Source organism: Lontra canadensis, unplaced genomic scaffold (genome assembly GCF_010015895.1).
Source record: "Lontra canadensis isolate GAN:19392208 unplaced genomic scaffold, GSC_riverotter_1.0 scaffold48, whole genome shotgun sequence".
NCBI lineage: Eukaryota > Metazoa > Chordata > Mammalia > Carnivora > Mustelidae > Lontra > Lontra canadensis.
Window position 1 is genome coordinate 5323866 of NW_022631042.1, and position 26927 is coordinate 5350792.

A 26927-nucleotide genomic window follows, 5' to 3' on the forward strand; every position below is an offset into this window, starting at 1 on the left:
TGCCAAAGTAGTGTTTTCCGTGGTTCTCTACTGTATAGTCATTATTTTCTCTTTTGTTGCTCTGTCCTTTGGAAGTGAGTTATTAAGTCTAGGCTACCAGCATGTGTGAGGACAGGAATGAATCTTCACCTCCTGAGGGTGTAGTGACCACCCTATTTGGAATTCTTCTGGGAAGAAATATTTTTCGCTTTCAATTATTTATTCATTCAGTCATTTATATCAGCATGGCTCATGTATACTTATTTTATGCTTTAGATTATAACCTAGTACTATGTTACTTATTTTGTTGCTGAAATTGTTCCAAGCGTGGCCATTTGGAACTCTTTTAAGTGGGATTTCTTTGAAGTTTTTCTATCATTTCATTTTTGAGTATTTCCTTACTTCTTGGAAATACAAGATGATCCAGGTTCTTTCGTTGACTTATTTTTGCCCTGGTCCTAGAACCAGCCATTTCTCCTAAGTCCCCTGGTTCCTTTTTATTAGAGAATTGTATTCAGAAACCAAGGTCTAGATAATTAATATGTGCTTGTTGTTACTGTGGTGTTATTGCTTCTAGGACTTCTCCACGTATACAGCTATTTATTATATGTGTGTATACTAATCCATGTATACATACTGTATTAAGGTTTCCAGAAAAATAGAACCAGTAGGATGTATGCATTGTAGAAAGAGATTTACTTTAAGGAATTGACTCATGTCATTTTGCAGGCTAGTAAGTACAAAATCTTCAGGATGGGCCAATAGGGTCGGAGACCCAGAGAAGAGCCCATGTTTCAGCTCAAGTTTGAAGGACATCTGCTACAAAATTCCCTTCATGCTCAAGAGAGGTCAGTCTTTTATTTCACTTAAAATAATATCATATAGGTTCATCTATGTTATTACAAGTGACAAGATCTCATTCTTTTTATGGCTTAGTAATAGTCCATTACACATGCACACACACACACACACCCCACATATATATTTATATATATATATAATATACATTATATATAGTAATATTCCATTATATATATACACACATATACACACCACATATAGAATATATATATATATATATATATACCACATCTTTATCCATTCATCTGTTGATGGACACCTAAATTGGTTCCATATCTTCGCTATTGTAAATAATGCTGCAATAAACATAGAGAAGCATATAAAAAAATAAGAGAGAGAGAGAAGGAGTCTTTTTGTTCTATTTAGACTTTCAACTGATTGGATAAAGCCCACCGTTATTATAGAGGGTAATCTACTTTATTCAAAGGCCAGTAATTTAAATGTTAATTTTATCCAGAAACATTCTGACAGAAATATCCAGAATAATGTTTGACCAGATATCTTAGTACTGTGGTCCTGTCAAGTAAACACATAAAATTAATCACCACACATATATATCATAACTTTGTTTCCAATATAAATATATTTATATATTAAGCTAAACATGAGTTGATATTTATGTCTCTGGCTCTAATCCAGTCTCAATGTTATTTTTGCAAAAATGGGTTTTTATTTTTTCTTAAATATTTAAGACATGAAACATCTTGACTTTAATTAGTAACTATGAAATTGAGAATTTTAAATTATATATAATCAGAAAATGTTTGAAACTAGTGAAGCAGGGAAATAATCAATGACTCCTAATACATGTCAGATATTTCAAACTCTTTTTTTAAAGATTTTATTTATTTATTTGACAGAGAGAGATCACAAGTAGACAGAGAGGCAGGCAGAGAGAGAGAGAGGGGGGAAGCAGGCTCCCTGCTGAGTAGAGAGCCCGATGCAGGGCTCGATCCCAGGACCCTGAGATCATGACCTGAGCTGAAGGCAGAGGCTTTAACCCACTGAGCCACCCAGGCGCCCCAGATATTTCAAAATTTTTATTTGGTTTAAACTACACAGTTATGGGAGGGAAACATCATTGGACAAGACAGGAATCTGAAGCTGAGAGAAAATAACTTGTTCAAGTTCTCATAGGATCTTAGCTTACAACAAGTAATAGATTTACAGGAAAGAAAATAGCACAATGCAGACAGCAGGAGAAGAAAATTAATTAACATTAATTAAGTTCCTAGGGCTGCTGTAGAAAGTGCCACAGACTGGGTGGCTTAAAACATCAGAAGTATATTCTCTCACAGTTCTGAGGTTAGAAATCCAAATTCAAGGTATCAGGTGTGCCTTGCTCCCTTTGCGCCCACCCTGCATGAAGGAATCCTTCCTTGTCTCTTCCAGTTTCTGGTAGCCTCAGGTATTCCTGGGCTTAATGGGAGCTTAATTCCATCTATCACCGTATTTGCAAGGCCTTCGTCTTTTAAAGATACCACTCATATTGGACTAAGGCCTACTCTAATGACTTCCTATTTTGGTTATCTGCAAGGACTATTTCCAAAAGGTCCTTTCACAGGTACAGGGGGTTAGGACTTCAACATATATTTTTGAGGAACACAGTTCAATTCCTCCCAAGTGATGCTGATATAATTAGAAAGCCACTGAAATTGTAGTCAAGAGAATGTAGCCATGACCTGCTAGGAGAGCGGACATCCCAGAGGATATAGCTGTGCACGATGGTGATGACCTAAAAAGAATCAGGAGGGACAGAGATTCTGTCTTTCCTATGTTTCATTCAGATTTATTTCCTTACCTGGCTTTCATTGTTTTCAAATCTTGATTGAGGTGTAGGCGTGTATATGCTAAAAATATATTTTATAAATGCTAACAGAGTTGTTCCTTGCTAAATTCCTTGGGATAATAGGATATAAACTGAACTAATACAGCTCTCTGTTAGAAATTATCAGAATGGGGAATAATGTTATTTCCCTGCACCTCCAGCTTACTTTGGAATTATATGAAGCAAAACTTTGATCCCCTATATGCTTCCATGTTTCAGCAGCAGGCATGGGGATTTTTGAATCAGAGATGAGGGTGAGTAGACAATACAAGAGGAAAGAGACAGTAGGTGTAGGTGCCAAGGTAGCTGACTGTATTTATTTGTAACATCATGTAAGAAATATTTCAGGAGGGCACCTGGGTGGCTCAGTGGGTTAAGCCTCTGCCTTCGGCTCAGGTCATGATTCCAGGTTTCTGGGGTCGAGCCCCACATTGGACTTTCTGCTCAGCGGGGAGCCTGCTTCTCCCTCTCTCTCTGCGTACTTCTGCCTACTTGTGATTTCTATCTCTGTCAAATAAATAAATCTTTAAAAAAATATTTCAGGAAATGCTATTATACTGTACATTATTTGGGTTAAACTATTGTACAAATTGGCAAGTTCATAAAATATGGATTATTAATGTGATTTGATTAGTCACCAGGTTGTGATGTCTGAGGAAAGTAGATTTTTTTTAAAAAGATTTTATTTATTTATTTGAGAGAGTAAGAACGAGAGAGAGCACAAAATGGTTGGGAGGAGAAGAGGGAAAAACAGACTCCCCACTGAGTGGGGAACCTGACACGGGGCTCCACCCCAGGATCCTGAGATCATGACCTAAGCTAAAGGTAGATGCTTAATCGACTGAGCCATCCAGGAGCCCCAGAAAGTAGTTTCTGTCTGTTTGTGATATCTTATCTTAAAAATGGTGAAACTGAGCAGTGGAGAGATTATTTCTTTCAAGTCTAAATATTTAAACTTTAAAAGCAAAGAACATTTGTTTGCCCTTCCAAATATAAGATTAAAACATGACACATTCGAAACTCCACTAAATGTTAACAGTGCACTGTTTAATGACTCATTGTTTAAAACTTACTTTCTCCATTAAAAGTAATTTCTTGTGTTTAATTTGTAGATATTCCCACCATATTTTGGTTTGATTCAAATCGTTATCCTAAGTAAAATTTTTAGAAGACTGATAAAGAAAGAATTGAAAAAAAAAAAAAAAAGAATGAAAACAACAGATGATTATGGGTTTAGAGAGTTTTAAATGAAAATGGAAGGCAAAAAGAATCAAAATGCATATTCTATATAAATATGTCATGTAACCAAAATGTACCCCAGGGGTACATAAGGTATATAAAGAACAAAAATCCCATGGAGAAGCAATATACTGTGACCAAAGTCTACACACACTCAAGAGATTTAAATTAAATGGAATTCAAATAATGAAGTATTTTCTAATATTGAAGACTGTTGCTCTGTAGGAAACTTTTCACTGGTCTCTCTATACACACATAGACAAATGACAACATTAATAAATGGATGTGTTAATCTAATTTATACCTCAAAATTGAGTTATGTCTTTAGTCTGCCTATGTTGTAATAGAATTACAGTATATTTTTGTGTTTGTTCTTAAACACTGCAGATCCAGGGTCAGAATTATTCCTAAAAACTTTTAATAGGATGCTTTTTCAAAATATATGCATGTGTATTGGTGTTTGAGGGGTGGGCTTTTTAAAATCAGGAAGAAGAATAGTTCACATTGAAAATAGAAGTTCTCTAGAAGAAATCTCACCCATATAGTGAATTTTCTGGAGCTACAGGTGTACATTTTTTGCCTTCTAAGTTATCAAGGAGAAAAATATCCAGTAGAAAAATATCCAGTAATAGCACTTGATTCTATGGCACAGCTCAATGCTTCTCAATAAGGTTTACTTTTGTAAAATTTTCATATTTTCCATAATTATGAAGTACAAATGATTTTTTCCCAGTTGATATGGATTTGCTGTAGATAAAAGCAAAGAATATACCATATATTCCTGAAATAACATGCTTATAATTACAAAAGTTTTATATTAATTTCTTTCATTGCATTTTAAAACTAAATGTTTAGCATTACAGATGATATCTATTGATGATATCTATTATAACTCTATTTATTGATTTATTTTAGAGAGATAGAGCTCAAGCAAGGGGTTGGGGTGGCAGAGGGAGAGGGAGAGAGAGAATCTTAAGCAGGCTTCATGCCCAACCTGGAGACCGATGGCAGGGCTGGATCTCTCAACCCTGAGGTCATGACCTGAGCCAATATCAAGAGTCAGACACTTTGCCAACTGAGCCACCCAGGCATGCCTGTAACTATTCATTTAAATCATAGCTATTTTTTTGAAAATCAATGTATAATTTTTTTTAACTTGAATGTATTAAGGTAACATGTTGATTGAAGGAATCTTTTGGATAAACTGAAGAATCCTTTGATAAAGCAAGTTTTTATTAGCTTGCAAGAATTAAAACAAGAATTAATAACACCATTATTAATCCATTAGTTAATGCCAGATTTTCAATTTATGAGATTATTTCAAATGATATATACTTTAAAAATAAAAAAAAATGGAGATGGAAATCTACAAATTGATAGATTAAAATATGAAAATACAATTAGAAAATTGATTTTTTTTTTTTTTTTTAGAAAATTGATTTCTTAAAAGATGATATTCTTGTTTGTTCAAATTAAGACCTTGATAGAAGGCTGGAATGAAACAAATCTATAATGAAACATGAGAAGAAATACATCCAATTTCTGAAAACAGGTTTTTTTATTTTCTCTTTCTAATGCCAAGAAGTGCTGCTACTAGTTTCTTTTTAATCTGCTTTTATTTTTATGTTTAATGAGACAAGATTTTCAGAGAATCTTATTCTAAATTTTAAATGGAGAACTCAAAACATATTTTCCAAATTTTAAGACTTAAATGAAAAAAGAATTCAAGATTAATGCATACCACCTGTTCCTATAGTAGTTGATTATCAAGAATCAGCCAGTTCAAATATTCCCAATGATTTTACAAACTTAAATTAAAATTCAGATATGGCCTAACGGGGAAAACACAACAAAATTACCATTGAGAGTAAAGTTATGAGCCTTGGAAAATGGTTACTTAAGAAGCCTAAGAAATTTCATGTGTTTGAATGCAACACTAACAGTGACAATAAAATATTTTATTTAGGCTTTTTAAGGTCCACAGAACATCACTGAAAGAAAAGTTTGGTTTAATTAATTGAGTGACCATTTGTCCAGCAGTCACTATGTGACAAGATTAACTTTGCTGCTGGCTACAAAACATCTAAGATTCCTATGTTCTGCTCTGTAGAGTTTGGCCATCAATGAAAAAATGTTCACACAACTGTAGTATTAAATGATATGGCAGAGGGATAAACAAATTTTAAGGAATACAGAAATAAAGGAGTAAGTGTTAACACACATTATGGTATCTAATTAATAAAGCAACCTAACAGTAATTGTTATAATTCTCATTTTGTAAATAACAAAACACTGGCAATCAAGCAATACTCCAAATTATATAGGTAGCAAGTTATGTATCAGAGATGTAAATAAAAATTTATTTGACATCAAAACTGGTAAAGTTACCAATCTACATATAACATCCAGGACTTGACTGTTTTTGCCTAGGACTGTAGAAAAGGAATGTTCTACATACAGGATTTATTTGAGGAGAGTTTCAGTGAATAAGAAAGAATTTGCCAGGTGGGTGAAATAGAGAAAATAGCATGTGCAAAACCACAGAAGTGTTAGGAGACATGATATAATCAGAGAATTGTAAGGTAAAGCATTTATTTGATACATATGAAATTTAAGTCACCAGAGGAAGGAATGGGTAAGAGGGAGTGAGGGATTAATACCAACAAAGCTGTGAAAGGGAATGTAAGAGCCATGAAAATAAGCTGGAAATTTATCCTTCCGTAAAGAGCAAAAGATTTTTCGATAACCCTTGTGACAATTAGCATAACAGGTGATTTGTGAGTTGTAATTTTAAAACCAGACTTGACCTTCCCTGATATTGATGAATCTCATGTTATTTAGGCTTGAGTCCACTGTGCAAATTTGTTTCTGGATTAGCATTTACTACATTTACCTAAGTAACAAACTCAACATTTGAAAGGAATAAAACCAACTTATATATCTATAAAAGTACTTAGATGGATGATAAAAGAATTTGCATGAATTTTTGTTTCATAATTGTGTGGTCTTTTACCTACCCAATTTATTATCGGTTCCCTATTCCACCTATATTCCCTAAATCCTCCTCCAGCTATATGCCAGTCTGTTCATTAATCATCAGAGTTCTGGCATTCTGACAGATACCAAGGAGGATTAGACAGTGACTTGCTCTCAAGCTGTCTAGAATTTCATGATGAAGATGGGATGTCTGCATTTATCATTCAGATCTCTGAGACTAAGTGTTACAAGTGTCCAACAATAACAGAAAACCTTCTTACCTTAGAAGAGGTAAGGGTCTCCGCTTCCCCTTCCTATTTATTGGACTATTAGATTGATGCGCAAAAGCAGTGAAAAACAGGAAATATATGGACTCTGGAACAGGCAGATCTGAATTCATTGCCTCGGGGGTGGGCTTAGGAAGGGGAATGGTGCCTCAAATTTCTGAACTGGCCTTCTTGTTCTCACAATGGAGATACTTATATCTATTTTTTTAAATACTAAAAGAAGTACTCTTTGTAACATATTTAATAAATAATGCATGCTCTTTTGAGCATACTAACCCCCTCACCCCACCCCATCTGAATTTCAATGAGCTCATTGCAATGGACACAGTCCATCAAGGAAAATTATTTCATTGAAATGTATCTTGAGAGTTGCATGTTTTAACTTATGTTTGTTAAAAAGTAAAAATTATATATTCTTCTTTAGAGTTGTTAAATATCACCTGGAATTTCAAAGCATTAAGTATAGTGACAAAAAATAAGTAAGTAAAATAAGGAGTTGATCCTTTTCAAATTTACTATACAGCTCTATCTTCTTGAAATTACTGGTTAAAGAAGACAACTGAATTTATCATATGATTTTCATCATGAGAGTGCCTCTACTAGGATGTGGAAGTTGCTGTTTACACAATTTAATTCTCTACTTTCTAGTTAACCATTTAAAGTCTGCAAAGAGTAGACAAATAGTAAAATCTGAAGACTACATGGAAAAGGCCTTTGACCATGTTGAAGGGCTGTAGATGGGAGTCAATTAGCCGTAACTAACAGTCCTGAATTCATTACTCCAGCTGGTTATTATTTTTGAGCCTCATTACACACAGCTGACAATCAGAGGCACTTACATAGCCCTGTCCTGGCTCTCCTGTGAGAATAAAATGGAAGCGGTTTTGTACTCCCAGGTGAAGAGAGAAAGAGAGCTTTAGATATAAGAGGGCCATAAAAACAGTTTGCCTTTCTTTAAAGAAATCTTACTGGGGATGCACTATATATATTCAACTAATAAACATTATCTATTAAATAACGGTGGGTTACTTTGCAACTGTAGTTGTAAGGTTCATCTTAAAGATATATGTTCCTGGGGTGCCTGGGTGGCTCAGTGGTTAAAGCCTCTGCCTTTGGCTCAGGTCATGATCTCAGGGTCCTGTGATCAAGCCCCACGTCAGGCTCTCTGCTTGGTGGGGAGTCTGCTTCCCCCTCTCTCTCTGCCTGCCTCTCTGCCTACTTGTGATCTCTGTCTGTCAAATAAATAAAAAGAATCTTAAAAAAAAAAAAAAGACATATATTCCCCCATAGAGGTTCACATGAAATGTTATAATAAAGACAAAACAGAGTTTTCATTTTACACCTGTCAGAAAAGGGTGAGTGATCGCAATACTCCTAGGACTTGGTCAGGTGAAAATACCAAAAAAGTAAAATCACTAATAGACATTTCTACTGAAATTCTTTATAATTCTATTTTTACATTTGAAATATTATAATATGTAAACATAAGAAATGATGTGCTCTTATTTTGGTTGAAATACAGCACTTCATGATGTTTGAGATGTTGAAAGGTATTTAAAAAATGCTGAATTAAACTTTGAATTTTGTTAAGAGCTTATAGTTCACCTGGTTTAAAATTACAAAGGTGAAAAGAGGGAAACAATGAAAATTCTCTCTCTGGCCAGTTTTCCTCTCCAAGACTGTTTTATTTGTTTGCTTAATGCCAGTGACCCTACAGATTGAGAAGCTTAGTCTAGTACCTATTCAACAGAGAAAGAGATCAAGGGTCAGGGATATAAATTAGCAATGTGTTAAGAATGAAAGAGATACAGTCATCCTACTGTAAAATAAAGAATGATCTTAATGAAGGAAATACTAAAGCGTTATCAACTATGCAGAGAGTAATTGCACACACAGATTTCGAGGCCAGACCTGTTTGACCAGCTTGGTCCCAGAGTGGCTAAGGTAACTGGAGGAGAAGAAAGGCTGATGTAAACAAAGTAAATAAGCATTTGAAGTAGAGATTTTCAAAGATACAGTTCAGGAATTTTAAAGTGCTAGCATCTGGAAGTTGAGATGAGGAGGAAGATCAAGAGGAAACACTTGCTCAGGTTCATATTCAAGACCCTAAGGCAGTGAGTCAGTCATGCTTGAGTTTCTCTTTCTGTTCCAGTATTTACTATCCATGTGTGACTTTGGACAAAGTTTCAGTGTTCTCATTTGTGAGATAGTAACGTAATTAAAGAATGCTGCTCATAATACACAAAGGGCTTGGAATGTATACGGTCTATATATTTGTTTCCTGAGACAAATATTAGTTATGACAATAAGGAAACAACTTTTGATCTCTGGAGGATTGAGGTTCTCTTGTTAGATGAAGTGGATTCATATAGAGCATCTATATGATGGAGAAAAATACAAGAATGGTCTATTTTCTTTAAATTTGAAACAAGAGAATTCATAGCTGCCCAACTCGTAAGGAATAGTTGGGTACATTGCTGGAAATCGGTGCAGGAGCTTAAAGTAAATGGCTTTTTTTCAGGATCACCAAAAATATAAAATATTTAATATTAATTAAATATAAAATATTTAAAATAAGGCCACTTGAGCAAAGCAACCTCAGTGTATAAGATGTTTCTTTAACATCTTAATAAAAGTGACTCTAAGTATTTTAAGTTGGATGTTTTTCCCAAGACACCTTGATGAGGGCAAACTGTAATTAGTGGCCTCTACATTGAATTGTGTCATTACTCCTGTGCCTCTATTTAGTGTCCTCCTTTCCCAAACTAGCTTGCTCAGTTAGCTCATATTATTTCCCTCCTATCAGAAAAGAGTCAAAAACTCATCCTGGAGAAGTGGCGCTGGCCACCAAAGTTTCTTATAAAGGTACTGTTGCATTAAGGTGGTTTAGATTTCTAAGTAGTTTGGAGAAATGGGGGTAAAGATGAGTCTTACTAGGGGCAACTAATGCCACTCTTAAAATTTCACTTATACAGCCCAAGTTTCAGGCAAGCATGAGCATTCATTTCATCAGTGTGCTTGAATCTGCCTTGGCTAATGCCTATCAGTAATTTCATGACTTATTTTGAGGTGAGTCCAGTGGTAAATGTCTCAGTATTAAGCAAATAGCGTTCAGTTAAATACATTGAAAAGAAGTTTATTTAGGCAAGGTAGAGGGAATCACAGTATAAGTTGCATAGACTACAACTAAATCTAAGCTATTTGTCATAGTTTCCAAAACCTTGTGAACATGTGTGAAACATGGATTTAATCCTTTGGATATTTGAAAATTGAGATAGTAGTGAACTTTCTTGTAAAAACACCATTTGATATGCATTTCACCTTGCCTTTATCTGGGTTCCCTGAAACTTAAAGGTAAAATGTATAAATATATTCTACTTTATACAGATGTACAGATCAATCAGTGTCTAATGGTTACACATTTCTAAATTAACAATTATATAATTTATGTGAATGCTCACAGCAATCTTCTTTCTAATGATTTACTCTCCTCCCTCCTTAATTGATAAATGCTGACTCAGACATTAGTGCTCAATATAGAGGGTCTTGATCGGTTTCAGAATTATTTCAGAGAAATGTGCTTGGTGCTTCTTCATGTTTGCATCTGCTCTTTAAAACTGTCAGATGTTTTGTGGTTAAATTCATTATCATAAACTTAAGGAGCTATTCACACTTATTGCACTAATCACAAAAATAGTTTAACTGTATTAAACTTTAAAAAATAACCCATCCATTGAATTAGCAATTTCTTTCATAAACATAGACATTTGAAGATAACTTTTGCCCTGAAATATAATTTAGTTTTGAAATTTGCATCCTTTTGAACTCTTAAAATTACATTTTATATCATCCCTTCATAGCTCATCTGTACAGAAAGAGTTAAAGACAGGTTTATGCCAACTGGACATAACAGGTAGTGCTTGAAAGATATGTCTTAATCACCTGTTCACTTCCTCTCACCTGATATTTAATTCAACTGGCCCACACCAGCAATGATTTTGCACTCTCAGAAGTATTTTCTGTGATTCAGTTTGTAAGAATTTAGTGATCTGCTTTATTTCATAAAGAAAATTATAAGGAACAAGATGGAGAAATCACATTCCATATTCTTTGTATAGTGACATCTGTGGGCTGTTATAGCCCACAGTGATTTATTTTTAAACAATACCTGCTCATTTTATTGGGGGGGGGGTGTCAAAGTTCATTTGTCCTCCTGTTTAAATATCTAGTCCACTGCGGTCCAAAGAAATAATTTTCACTTAAATATTAAAGTCAATTCCAAAGTGTAACAAGTTTTCCTGAAAGTAGTGTTGGAAATATAACCCTAATGTCTAGATTTGTACACTTCTATCTGTTGCCATAATTCAAACAGCCTTCTTCCACAGAATTGTGAAATAATTTCTTGTAATTATGTTTTGAGACTACCCTGGAGGGAAGTGTTCTGAATATGAGTCAATGTGTAGAGGTCAACAGAGTTACTGCCTTCGGGATATTAAGGAAACGCAATGGAAAACACCACCCATTAAAAGGGTAAACTGCGATGAGATAGTTGGTTTATCTCTACCGGTTTTAGAAAATCTGCTGCAGGAAAAGGATAAGACTCATGCCCTTTTACAAACGCATCTCTTTGCCTTAAAAGGATGCAGTGATCCTTTTCTGGGGGGAAAAAAAACTGCTTTGCACTTTGATATTTACGGCTAAGCAAATCCTGAATGCCTTCCAAGAGCTGCCGGTAACAAAATCCTTGGAGCTCACCCTAGGAGTTGCTCACTCCACCGCGGACCGCGGAAGGAGCAGAGTTAGCGAGCTGGTCCTCCAGCCTGCAGCGCGCATTCCTGAATCTCCCGGCAGCCGGTCCTGGGGTCGGCCCCGCCCGTCGGGCGGATTGCCGCCCGCCCTCGGGGCTCCCTGCCACCCTCTCGCGGGCGTGATCTGGGTGGGGCCTCGCGGCGGCTGAGATGCAGCGGGTGTGCTGGGAGGGTGAGGCTAGCCGGCTGGGCGGTGCGCCCGGGCAGCCCGACACGCTCGCCGCGTCGCTGTAATCGGACACCCGAGCGCTCGCCCCCCGTGCCCGGCCACTTTCCATTCACTCCGAAGTCCTTGATTGAGCGACGCGGAGTAGGGCTCCGGGTGCCACAGCACTGCGACGTTCAGGATTCCTTTACAAAGAAACTCAGAGGACCGGGAAGAAAGAATTTCACCGCTGGGACGCTCTAGAAATTAAAGTCTTCTGGGAAAAAGACTAGAGAGACACGCGGAGCCACACCGGTAGCAAATTGATGACTTTACGCGCCGATCTCTTCCCATCTCGGTAAGCTGGAGTCATTATTTTCGGCATTACAGATTTAACAAAATATAACTTTTGGTTCCGTGTACCGACTTTTTTTACACATCGGTGTGCTCAAGTCTGGACATTTTCCTAAGAGCACATGCAGTTTGTCAGGGCGGTGTTTCCCTTGCTGAGAGTCCTGCTTGAGTTGTTTCTTTAGGTTATGACACCTGCGGCGAGTTTAAAGTTGAGTATTTCAGTGCCTTCTAATGCAGGGTTGCTCGAGAGGACGTTAAGATTCCTTGTCCGGCATGTTATTAGTGTTGAATCCGTAGAAGTGAAAACAAGCAGCATGTCTAAGTGTCTCAGTTAAAGGGAAGTTATAATATATTGGGGGGGGGGGGAACGCACGTGTAAGACCCTTGGCTTTCCCTCACTTCTCATCTCCAGGTAGTCTTGAAATCACATTGCTATGTATACTCACTTCATTTGACTTGTCATTTCATCTCCACTATTAATTCTTTGCAATTTTTAGCATATGTTACTTTTGGTGAAACATACCAGATAAAATACTAATAATAGCAATATGTAAAAATGTGTAAATATTATCCTCCTGCTTAATAACGAGACAAAGGTTAGTCGTATTTATAGCCCCTTTTTTTTTTTTTTTAACTCTTAAGCCACAAAACCAGGGAGCAAATTACTAAGGGAAAGTTATCCCATAAAATCAATTTTCTTGTAAGTTAATTTAGGGATGACAAGGTGAAGAGGTTGTGGAAGCAGGAAGAAACTGTTTCATTTGAAAATTACCAACACAAACATCTCTAGGGTTTCCTCCATCTGTGTGGTAAAAGAGGCAAACAGTTTTGTTTCTGTGTCTCATAACATATGTACCACCTAGGAAATCAACTGTTTAAGATGTTTAAATTGTTTAAAAATGCATGTTTAATTTAACTGTGCTTTTTCTTCTGTGTTCATGAGGCAGTCTTTTCAATTTTTTGTGGCCTTTCTTTATTAAATAAAATAATGTTAAGATTTTAATATTAAAAGATACATAATAGTGAAGATGAGAATTATTGTAACCTGTAAAAATAAATTTCTAGATTAAACTCTGTCATTTTATTGTATAATTATATCAGACTCAAAATTATATGATTTCTTTCATGGTCTTGGGTTTATTTTGCATATTGTGGCCAGTGGAGCTGCTGTGACTCTCTAGTTACCCATTACCTGATCTTCCTTGGTATTCAGACATTAGTTAATAGCATGTATCAATGTTATAGCTACAGTCTCAAAAGGTAATGCTTTTCTCTCTGATTTATCTTTTGGAATTTTGACAGCCTGCTTTCTAGTTGATTTATTTTAAATATGCATTGAGGGATACATAGTTCACTGGATTGTTCACCACTATGTCATTGGTTTGAATTTGGCACTAGTCCATGGTTACCTCATCTGCATCATTTAACAGCTGCATGATCATCTGTATAAATTGTCAGATAACTAATTTGAGTGATTTCACTGGTCAAGGATTGAGTACACATATATTTATGTGTAAAAACATCATCTCAGATGATTACTCCAAAAGAGCTAATGAGGATGGAAGTGAGTGGGTGCATGTGAATGTTCATGTGGCATTTTCCTGCTACTACTATATTTATGGTAGGAAGAGAAGTTTTCATCCACTAATACATATTGGTACCATTCTCAAGTCTTTTCAATGTTCAGTGATTGTTAGAAGATCAACTTTAAATATTGGATTTTTCTTTGGGAACCAATACCTTTTTCCTGGCTGCTTTGTTCTGCTTTAACATTAGCATTATTTGTTGGAAGAGCAAGCAGTTTCTTTTCTCCCAAAGATTTCCAGATACAAATGAATCAAATCCAAATTTTCACATCTAAGGAACAAAGTCAGAGCACCTCCTACTGTTTGCATGACTGTCAAAGTTCAGGTATGTCTTCTGTGAATAAGGTGCTCTGTCTAGATTGCTGGTTTTGTGTGTTATCTCTGAGTATGTGCACAGGTGTGCTCCTAAAATGTAAAATGAAATAAGACAAACTTGTTACCTCTCTTTTAAAGGTATTTTCCCTTGGATAATAACTTGCAAATCTGAAGATATGGCATTCCGGGCAGTTTTCATGTTGGTTGGAGTATTTGTTTGTTCTATCTGTGTAAAAGGATCGTCTCAGCCCCAAGCAAGAGTTTATTTAACGTTTGATGGTAAGAAAGTTGATAAATACTATGGGAAAATGTCATTTGAAAACTTTTTTAATATTTCACATTCAGATCCAAATATTAATACTAAATTAAAGATAGTAAAGTATCGACTATTGATTAATTTTGAAAATATTTACTGGACTGCTTTTTTGGATGACATGGCTATTTGAAATTATTGGTTCATAGAAAAAAGCCCTTATTGTATTTGTCGATGAAAATGCTTGAAATATTTTCTTCCTGTTTTGAAGTATCTTCTTTCTAGTCACCTGGTGTTTGAGAAGCACCCGCTGTGTGCTAATCCTTATCAGCAGAGAGGTCTATGTAGGCTTAATTATTTAAAAATTTTCTTAATAAATTTTGGTCTTACCCTCCAAACTGGTTCCTCCATATGTTGTTCTAATGGTGCTTCTTCCATGTCCAAAAGGAGGAGTTCCTGAGATTGGCAAAATCTCCTAATTAATTGAAAAGGATCTAAAAGAATAGTTGGAAATATGTTTTTAATTGCTGTTGTGTACAAATATTATCTTCAGAAGCTTAGGAAAATGGATGTGATTTCAAATTTGCTCAAACATAAAAGGTGTAAGACCCTCTGAGGGAATGGTTTGCCAAATGTATGCATGAGTTTTAATCTAAATAATTCAAACAACTTATAGATGGATGACTTTGGTCAGTCCATGCTAATTGGACAAGAATAAGAAATGGATCAAGAAGATCATCTTGCCAATCAGGGTTATTTAGTTTATTACTTTATTACTTTTTTCAACTTTTTGTATAAACCTTAGTGTCATTGAGCATATTTTCATTTTACTTGAGAAACAGTATACTCTCAGACCTTTCTATAGCATGTCTTTGAAAAGCTTTATTATCTTGAATTTCAAAGAGCAGATGACTGACACTTATCAGTCAAATGGGTATCTTTTTTCTTTCTTTCGCAGACCCTTGGAAGTGTCTTTTTTTTTTTTTTAATTACTATAACATCAGTCTACTTATACCTTTTCTTTCAAGTTGAGAACTAGGAAATATCTAATCAAACAAAAAATAAAAGCATTAGGTGGTAGTGCAATTTTTCTCTTCTATATTTCTCTCAATATACGTAGGAAGATGGAGTGGTCTCAGATTCGTTATCTAAACTTGTTCTGTTACATCAAAACTAACCAAAAATTTTTTTTACCCCAAACTTAACTCAAAATGTGTAAATTTCAAAAACAAGTGTGTCACCAGAGATAATCCATCAAGTCCATTATTTGAAAACTTTAGTTTATCTTTTATAGAGGAAATTAAGTAGTATAAAATTTTTTTTAAAGATTTTATTTATTTATTTGACAGAGATCACAAGTAGGCAGAGAATCAGTCAGAGAGAGAGAAGGAGGAGGAAGCAGCCTTTCCGCTGAGCAGAGTGCCCGATGGGGGGGCTCGATCCCAGGACCCTGAGATCATGACCTGAGCTGAAGGCAGAGGCTTTAACCCACTGAGCCACCCAAGCACCCCTAAGCAGTATAAATTTTTAAAACCAAACTTCAGTACTAAGTGGGACAGTAACTGCTGTGTATAAAGTGACTAGAAGTTACGATGGGCTTTTTAAAATACTCCATGTTTAATGCTCTCAAACTCAAAACAGATTCTTGCAGAATAAGACTTACCTTAATTTATAACATATGTAGAATACAGCATGATAAGATAAGCTATTGATCTGAGAGTTCTATAATATTTTATTCTTTCTAGGAAATAATCAAACAGAATATCACATAATTTGTTTTAAAGAGATATATCAACAGGGAGAGCAAATAATGAAATTCCATAATTTCTAAATTAATACAAAAGATTCCTACAGTAAACTATATTTTAGGCATAGTATCATAGAAAAAATTCCTTGGACAAAACAGTTGTTAAAATGTATAAATTTTAATCATTAATTCATAATCATTTTGTTCAGGTGCCTTTCCCAAATTTCTTATTATTTTAAGTTTCTCATTGATTTTATGATGACTTTTCTGTGTATCACAATGAGTAACTACAATTCTTCCAAAATTATTTACTCTTAACATTAAAATATAGAACTTTTACAGAGTTGACACATATATGACTATATATTAATTAAAATATATATGATATATACTTATTTCATTTCTTTCAAAATTTCTGTCACTATTTTTCAGCCAAAATTTATGAGTTGGAAAATGATTCTGAAGAAATTAAAATAATATCAGCTTATATCACACAGAGGTCATTTGCCTCTTTATATTCTCTCATAATTACCTTGCCTCCTAACTCTTTTGTCTTGAATTCTTTTCCTTCACTATTACTTGGTCTTCTGACATTCTCTTTCTGTATGGGACTTCAGAAGAATCCTCTCAGTCTTGTCTTACAGTTCAATTAACAATCGAAGTCAATTTAAAAATGTGTGAAACAAGAGATCTCTTCTCCCATCCAAGTTTTATCCCTTCCTCTTGTGGTAGAGTGATGGACTGATAACATTTGAGAAACAATGATTTACAGATTTGCCTTCTCTATTGATCTAGTGCAAGGTCAACCAGATGGTCATCAGTCCTCTGGGAGAATGTACTTCAGATGTTATTAATTAGTTACATTTGTACCAGCTAAATCTTGAATGTTAAAGAACTGTGATTCCTATTAAATGCTACGTTTTATAATTGTTATCATTCTAATTTTTATGCCAAATAGCTTTTCAAATAAATATAAGGTTCATGCAAAGACTTTTTGATTAAGTTGAATTTTTATTAAGAAAAAAATCCAGTTTGACAGAATCATATTTCATAGCATTATTGTAATTGTATTTTTTTTTCCTCAGAAAATCTTTGGAATCTATAAGGATCATAAGGAAAGTCAAGGCTACTTATGCACAATAGACAAATTTGTGCTGCTTGTTAATATACAAGGGAAAAGCATTGTTGAGATGATTTTGCCTTTATCCAATAGGGATTTTAGCACTAGTATTTTGCAAAGCCAGAAGTAAATACTGTACAATGTGATAATAGGTATCAGTTGCACATCATTTTACAAAAAGTCTTTGAGCTTGAGAAAAATGGAAATACTGTCTATATTTTAAAAGATAAAATGTGATTCTAAGTTAAATGTGTTAAGTATTGTTTCTGTTTTAAAATGAGGCAGATTCTTAAAATAAGATTATTTTTTCACTTAGTAATTCAGATTATGAATCTTAAGATATGCAAGTTATTGACATGAAGTTTTCTCTAGTATTACCTTACTATCCTCACTATGTCTGTAGGATCTGTAGTAATGTTCTTTACTTCATTTATGGAATTGATAATTTGTGTCTACTTCCTTTATGTTCTGACTGATCCATGTGGAGATGAACTTTTTCCTTTTTTATTGATCTGTTTAAAAATCAGCTTTGGTTTTGTTATTTTTATTATTATTATTCTGTCTAATATTTCTTTGGTATATGCTTTAAAATGAAATTGTCTTATTTCTTCTTGCTTTGTGTTTAGTTTGCTCTTCTTTTTGGAAATTCTTAACATGGAAACATAGGTCACTGATTTGAGAACTTTTTTCCTAATATAACCAGTTATGCTACAAATTTCCCTTGGTACACTGTGTAGCAGTGTTCTGCATATGTTGATAAAATGTGTTCTGATTTTCAGTCAGTTCAAAATGTCTTCCAATTGCTCCCCTTATTTTTTATTTACTCACAAGTTATTTAGAAATATGTTGTGTAATTTGAGGATATTTGTTTTTTATATATCTTTATGTTGTGGGTCTTTGACTCAGTCTCTTGTTGTCAAAGAACATACATAATATACCTCAGGTTCTCTAAAAAACTATTAAAACTTGTTTTATGGCACTGACTATAGCCTACAAAGAAAATAATGCATATTCTGTTTTTGTCACATTGAATGTTTTATTAATGCCAATTAGATTCAATCAGTTGATGGTTTGTTATGTTTTCTATATCCTTACTGATTTTCTTTCTACTTGTTCCTTCAGTTACTGACAGAAGAAAATGAACTCTCCAACTATAATTATGGATTTGTCTATTTCTCTTTTCAGATCAGTTTTTACTTCATTTTTAAAAATTTCTATTATTAGATACAGACATATCCCTGATTATTCCTGGTAATAATTAGAGTTCTAAAATGTATTTTTGTCTGTATATAATACTTCTACCTTTTTTGTATAATGGAAAATACCAACAAAATTTTAGTTAAAATTAAGAGGGAAAATGTTTGTCATCATTCTAGTGGCCTCTAGAAAGTTTTTATTAAAATACTCGGACTGTGTTTAAACATATATTTTTGATGTATGTGAAATTGTGAGCATTTGATGTATGTGAAAATGTGAGCATTTGAATGCTGTGAGAACAGTGTTTACATGGAATATCAGGATTTTCAAACGTTGGTTCTTCACTAATTAACTCTGAAACTTTGTCAGGACCTTTGTTCTCCCAAACAGTTAATTAGGGGGCTAACTTAACTCTAAGACCCCTTAGTAACCAAATTTATAAGATGTCTACGCTTAGTTTTGCTTTATAATATCATCTCCTTTGAGGAAGTGTTCTACAATAATTCCTTTCAATGCTTTCAAAAACATTTTGTAGGGGGGCGCCTGGGTGGCTCAGTGGGTTAAGCCTCTGCCTTCGGCTCAGGTCATGGTCTCAGGGTCCTGGGATCGAGCCCCACATTGGGCTCTCTGCTCAGTGGGGAGCCTGCTTCCCCTCTCTCTCTGCCTGCCTCTCTGCCTACCTGTGATCTCTGTCTTTCAAATAGATAAATAAAATCTTAAAAAAAAATTAAAAAAAAAAAAAAAGAAAAACATCTTGTAGGAAGGACCCGGGCAAGGGAGAGAACAAAACTAAGCAAACAATTTTTTAAAAATTCATGAATTTGGAAGTCATATAGAGCTGTTTTTAAATCATAGTTCCCAGCCACTTTCTGGAGAAGCTACATTGGGGTAGTTACTTAATCTTTCTAATCTAGAATTTTATCATCTATAGAATGAGAATAACACGAACTCTTTTTAAAATGAAATGAATTAAATTTGTAAATTGTGTCGTGTAGTATATAGTATATGTCTTATTAAAATACACAAAGACTTACATTAGAGTTAGTATTTATAAATTCCTTTAGGGTAAAACTATGGTCTTTTGTACTATAATTACTTCCCTTCCACTTAGTGTGGAGACTGCCACTTGCTATTTTTCAATAAATGTTGAATTAATGCACATTTTGATACTTCTAACCACTCTACTTTCCCAACTAATAGATCCTTAGTACTCTACATCAGTCTTTCATCATGTATCTTGGTTAATTTAAAACAATGAACAGTTACCAGGTAGATGCAAAATTTCTTCATCTTAGCATTAAGATACAAGTACCGAGAGAGAAGAATTTTTGTTACTTTTTGCACAGATAGCTTTAGACTCGTATCCTGGTACATAGCTGATGGTCAAATATTTTCTATTTCCCAATTTTTCCCATGTTATACACTAGAGATTCAACATAGTCTGGGAATTCAACTTTTATATTTACTCTTTCCAGTTAATTGTCAAATCTCTTTATCTATTTCTTCTCTAAAAGACATTTCATCTCTATAACTTTTAGATGTTTTCTTTCAGAGAGTTTTTTGTGTGTTTTGATTGGAAGAGTAGTTTTCTATATTAAAGGGAAGAGACCTCATACATACACAGCCTTCCACAGGGCCTTGACTGTTGACTCGTCAGGAATGTTGCCTTAATCCTTAATATTGTTGGCATCTATATATGCCAGTGTGTCTAGCATGTCTAGATATGTCTAGACTTTTAAAGTAATGCACAAATGCATTATTTAAGATTCTATTTTTTTTAAAGTCCAGTTTTTCATGATAAACTTGAACTTAGTAAAAACCCTACCTACTTAGTTTACTTCTTATGATTATCATGGCACAGTGCATGGCTTGAAATTTTAGACAACTATTTGCCACTCTTGGAACATTGAAGAATACCATAAAACATCAGGAATGTGGAGGGCATGTAGGATAATTTCTGATCCACTTCTGTACCATGACATGAAATATATCTGTATAAATATACCCTTAAAATAAAATACAAATATAAATATATTCATATAAATACCAAATATAGGTCATAAACATACTCCTAAAGTAATGGCTGTTAAATAGTATATTAGATTTTTTCCCCCTTTTCCTTTGTTGAGTAAATTGAAATTTACTGAGGAATACTTGGTCTTTGGAATACATTTTCTGTACAGAAATTAATAGATCCTAAAGTTTATTTTAATTAAGATTTTTTTTATTTAGTTGATCTTACATGAACTAAAGAGTATTATTAAGTTTCTGACATAGCAAAATTTCTTGCTTGTTTATGTGTAAGATTGGATATCAACTCTAATTCAGGAGTTAACTTATCCAAAATTAAATAGTAGTTCCACCTCTGTAACCTTAAAGGCAATAATTCAGCCATGAACATGTTTTATCTGTCCAGTACAAACCTCTAAGATGTCAGACTTTTTTTTTAAGTAATCCTGATAAATTCTGGATTATCATTTATATTTGCATGGTTTTTGATCTAGAAACATAATATCCTGAAATAAAGAAGTAGGATATTCCCACATCCCTCATCACTTTTTCTCTTAGGTAAACAAGCCTGGGACACACACACACACACACACACACACACACACCCCAAACCAAAATACAATAAAGAAGTAGGATGCACTCAGTATTCCATAGGCTTCAAAAAGCCTGTATATCATTTTACCAAACAGGCAGTAGTCTGGTTCTATTTCAAGTTTTCCTTTGGCTCAAAACTCTTGAGTTATCAAGGTGGCCGTGGAAATATATATATAAAGCACTTATAGAGCCACGAAAACTCAAAAATAAATTCGCCAATAGTTAGATGCCTTGCAGAAAAGTCAATTATTTGTGATTGCTAATAATTCTTTGCTTGTGTTCACTAGAACAGTAAAGAGTCCCTACTACTAAACTGCCCCCCACACCATTGAAGCCTGCGACTAATTACCTTAAACTCAAAAGGAAAATGACAGTTAAAAGATTGAAACTTTATAAAGATTTCTACCATTTGGATACATTTTTTCCTTACCTTATATTTGCCAATTTTCTGACTCAGGGTTGAGTTTTACATTTACATGTGTATGATGGTGGCTTAAAAACATAAAAGTGTCAGTTTGAGTTCTATTGAGAAGCAAGTATATGAAGTGTAGAGACTAAGCTTGCATAGGATTATCAGTTCTTTCAGTGATTTACTTTGTGATTCTTTTTTACTTTCTTTCGGTGCTCAATTTTCATTAATAAAATTGTCAAAGTCTCCAGGTCATTGATAGTATATAAATGAAAGATGATGGAATTTTACAAAACATCTTTTATCTTTTAATATCTGCCTCATTTGACAAGAAGCTTAATTAAACGACAAATAAAAGGACCCCTGTGAACTAGTGAGCTTAACCTGAAAGCTGATGAATTGTTGTTGGACAATAAACTCAAAATAATAAATTGTCTCTTTATGAACTCTGGTAGCATTAACATTACAAGGCACATTTGTTGAAGACAGTTTCTCTTATGGTTGCCCAAGAGATAAAAATAAAGCCAATTGTTCTTGATTTCTCCATTAATCTTGGAGAAAGCTCATTCAGGTTGTATTGAATCTTCTGAAATATTTAGTTCTTGGGAAAATCTGTGTTGATGCAGTTTATTTTAATTCCCCTTCTGATAGTTTCACTTAAATGTCAGTTAAACATCTTTAAGAACACCTACATATTTAATAAAATCAAACTCAACAAGGCATGCTGCTGTGAGTAAGAAATTCTGCATTCTTCCCCCTGTGAGAGTGTTTTTGAAATCAGGAAGGGATTGATGAATACAATTGTGAGTAGGACATCACCTAAATCATAAAGACTTTTAAGTAGAGTAGCACTAAATTGTGATATAAAGAACCAGTTAAAACTGTTATACTGAGAACAGGAGATGAGAAGAAAATGCTAAGAAATTTTGTATGTCTGTTTTTCCCTATAATATATATTGGTATAGGATTCTAGTAGTCCAAATAAAACAAAATCTCTTTCATAGTCTTGAATTAGAGAAGTTTTAAGTAGAGCAAGGAATGTCTCTTGAGAAGTATTAGGATAGAAATATGTTACAATGATGTGTACTTTTAAAGATTTTGGATAAAAGTTGAAAATTCTTATTTTCCTCTCATAAAAAGAGTAATTCTTGCTCTTGGTGAGTTTTGTCAAATTCCAGTAAGCTTAGTTCTGTTGCCAAAAGATGATGCTGTGATGTTAAGCCATTTCTAAAGGTACAGGGTTCCTGCAACTACAAATAAGGATGGGATGCTCCAGTGATATGATATTAAAAGAGTGAGCTTTTGTTCTGCGTTTTTTCAGTCATCTCACCAAAGCACTTCCCTAAAAAAAGTGTGTCTATTCCATGATTATCCATAGATATGTATAAACAATTATGATCAAACTCTCTGTTGAATGAAGATAGTTCAAGTGATGTTAGATGGTTTAACTAATTAATGTTATTGAAGTATAATTGATAAACAATATTAACTTCAGGTGTACAATGTAGTGATTCAGTAATTTTATACATTACTCATTGCTCACCATGATAAATGTAGTCACCATTTGTCACCATAAAATGTTATTACAGTATTATTTAGTATATTCCCTATGTTGTACTTTTCATCTCTGTAACTTGTTTGTTTTATAACTGGAAGTTTGTACCTCTTAATCTCCTTCACCTGTTCTGCCCATCCCCCCCACCTTCCTCTTCTCTTGGAACCACCAGTTCTCTGTATTTACCAGTTTTTTGTTTTTTTGTTCATTTGTTTTGTTTTATAGATTCCATATGTAAGTGAAATAATATGGCATTTGTCTTTTTCTGACTTATTCACTTAGAATAATGCCCTCTAAGTCTATCCATGTTATTGTAAATTATAAGATTTCATTCCTTTTTATGGCTAAGTAATGGTCCCGTGTGTGTGTGTGCGTGCACGTGTGTGTGTGTGTGTGTGTGTGTGTGTACTACAGCTTCTTTATCCTTTCATTTATTGATAGTCACTTATGTAACCTCCATATTTTGGCTATTGCAAATAATGTTGTAATAAACATAGGGGTGCTGGTATCTTTTCAAATTAGTGTTTTTGTTTTCTTTGGGTAAATACCCAGAAATGGAATTCCTGGGTCAAATGATATTTCTATTTTTTTAATTTTTTGAGGACACTCCATACTTTTTTCCTCAAGGCTGCCCCAGTTTTCAATCCTGCCAACAGTACATGAAGCTTCCCTTTCGTCCACATCCTTGGCAAGACCTGTTACTTCTTGTCTTTTTGATACTAGCCATTCTGACAGGTATGAGGTAATAGCTCATTATAATTTTGGTTTGTATTTCTGTGATGATTAAGTAATGTTGAGCATCTTTTCATGTGTTTTAGACCATCTGTTTGTCTTTGGAGAAAGGTCTGTCCAGGGCCTCTAATCATTTTTCATTGAATTGGGGGGTTTTTTGGTGTTGAGTTGTTTAAATTCTTTATATATTTTGAATATTAAGCTCTTATTGGATATGTCAGTTGCAAACATATGCTCCCCCACAGTAGATTTCCTTTTCATTTTGTTGATGGTTTCCTTCATTGTGCAAAAGCTTTTGAGTTTGATATGGCCCTCATTGTCTATTTTCATTTTTGTTACCCCTGCCTGAGGAGAAAGATCCAGAAAAATATTGTTAAGACTGATGTCCAAGAGATTACTGCCCATGTTTTCTTCTAGGAGTTTTATAGTTTCAGGTCTCACATCTAGTCCTTAATCCATCCTGAGTTTATTCTTGTATGTGGTGTAAGACAGTGGTCTACTGTCATTCTTTTGCATGTGGCTGTCTGATTTTTCCCAACACCATTTATTGAAGATATTGTCTTTTCCCTATTGTATATTCTTGCTTCCTTTGCACAGATTAATTGACCATATAAGTATGGGTTTATTTTCTCACTCTCTGTCATGTTCCCTTGATCTATGTGTCTATTTTTGTGCCAGTACCATACTCTCTGTTTTGAAATCTGTGTTGTGATACCTCCAATTTTGTTCTTCCTTTTCAAGACTTCTCTTGTTATTCAGGGTCTTTTGAGGTTCCATACAAATTTTAGGATTATTTGTTTTAGTTCGGTGAAAAATACTGTTGGTATCTGATAAGGGATTACATTAAATCTGCGGATTGCTTTAGATAGCTTATTTTAAATTTGTTTGCAGATTGATCAAATATTTTGATGTTATTCATATATGTAGATTAAAAATATATGTTACATACCTTTCTTTGCAATTTTGATTTTGAAGAACATACTTAGAACTAAAGATAGGCATTTTTCCATTCTTCTTAGATGTATGATATTTTGTCTTCTGTTTTTTCAAAATACTTCTGATAATTTATTTGTATTTGTTATAATCATCACTAACATTAATATTGCCTTTGTGCCAGGCTTTATTTTTAATTCTCTAAACAAGACTGAATTAGGTACTATTTTTATCCTCATAAAATGGAGAATCCAAGAAAGTCACTTGCCTGAGGTCACAGGGATGGAAAAGGACACACACACACAAAAACACAGCAATCAGACTCCAGAGCCAGAGCCATTTCAGTAGATGCTACTAGAATTAGTTTTAAGACTCACAAAATCACAGTTAAACTCACATTATCATGTTAAAGGTGTCACAATAGACTTCTTCTTTTTCTTTTAGAATATCCTTCCTTCCTGAAAATAAAGGAAATAAAATTTACTCTCTATATCATCCCTAAGTACCCCTTCAATTCTGGATTCATCAAGGTGAGGATAAGGAAATTACTCCTGTGGAATGTTCTTCTTTTATTGTGGTAGATAAGGTCTTCCTTTGTGGCTAAGGGAGCAAGTATGAGCTAAGACAAAGAATAACTATAGGAAAATTTATTATTCATTCCCTTTAGCTAACCATGTAAATTTATCAGAGTAGTGTCTTCATAAGTTCAATAAAACCTACATTTTCTCTTAAAGAAAAAAATTAAAAAATAAAAAAATAATAAATAATAATAAAAAATAAAAAAATGTTCTTTTTTATGGATACCATTGCAGCATCCACTAAAGAGAGCACTGAGATAGGCTCCATTTTTCCATTTCCTCAATATCTTTTATGTGACAAGGTATTAGAAACTATCATTTTGGTTTTAGTTCCATTACTATCAAAAATAAAAGTATTGAGATAGAGAGCTGTGAGCTTTGGGCAATTTCCAGCACCCTTTTGCCTTCTGTACTTTCATTTATATGTTCCTGAGGACCACTGTTGCTAATGAAAACAAATTTAAAAGCAAGGAACGGAAAAGTTAGACATTTTCTGACACAGACTATGAGTTGGCAAGAAGGGCACATAAAAGGCAGAGCTAAGTGCTGAGCTGTGTGCTATTTTAGGGCAGTGCTCTCCCCGAAACAATGTGCTGAGCTATAAAAGATGGCAAGTTCATCCTACATTTCCAAGGTGCATGCTTCTCCAAAGCTATCACTTCAGTCTTCCCTCCTTATTAAGTGGGAATTAACTGCCTTTGAGAACTCTGTAGTGAAATGTTACTGTTGCAGAGTGCTTTTCACTTTTTGGAGGATTTCCATTTTTATGTCATTTATTACAGAATGCCTATGAAGTTGTTAGGCGTGAAGGCCCAGAGAGGGTAAGGACTTCCAGCCCATTGGTGACAGAGGCACGACTGGAGGAAATGGTATAAGAAGAGAAACATTAATTATAGCTGTGCTTGTAGAGAATTCTGCAAATGTGTATTATAAAATCTTCAGAAATACCAAGCCTTTAATAGGAATTTTAACAGATTTGCCTCATGTGATTTGCTTCCCAAAGTAGGTGCAATACTGCACCCTTAACATTCCCTAAATTTTCAATTAACTACTGTTTTTTAGCAATAATTTGTAGATTATTATGTCAAATTTTAAATATATTTTAACACTGTATTAGAAACATTTCTGAGTTTTCTGAGGAAAGAGTAAGGCTATACATAAAGTCAAAAATTCATATTTTTATTTGTGTCTAATTCATGTAAGTTAATGAACATACTTTCTTTGTCTTGCCTTTCTCAAATTATAACTCCCATAAGTCAAGAGTTTTGATTGTGGTGCTGTGTACATCAGGATACCATTTTCCTCTTTGTCAACACCTAGAATAGAATATTCTACTCTGTTCATTTATGTATTGTCTTAGAAGGAAAACAGTCATTAATCTTATGTCCTAGTTTGAAGTGATGTCAGTGAAAATGCCTAGT

General features: G+C 34.2%; 1 protein-coding gene across 1 annotated transcript in view; it reads left to right on the forward strand.

The window, feature by feature from the left end:
• The first annotated feature begins 11974 nt into the window (after positions 1-11974).
• SEMA3C (semaphorin 3C) overlaps positions 11975-26927 on the forward strand; it is a 174245-nt gene continuing 159292 nt past the window's right edge. The window contains exons 1-2 of the mRNA XM_032873255.1: positions 11975-12481; positions 14517-14657. Of these exons, the coding sequence (XP_032729146.1) occupies positions 14555-14657 (103 nt within the window). The 5' untranslated portion in view covers positions 11975-12481; positions 14517-14554. The remainder of the gene's footprint in view (positions 12482-14516; positions 14658-26927) is intronic.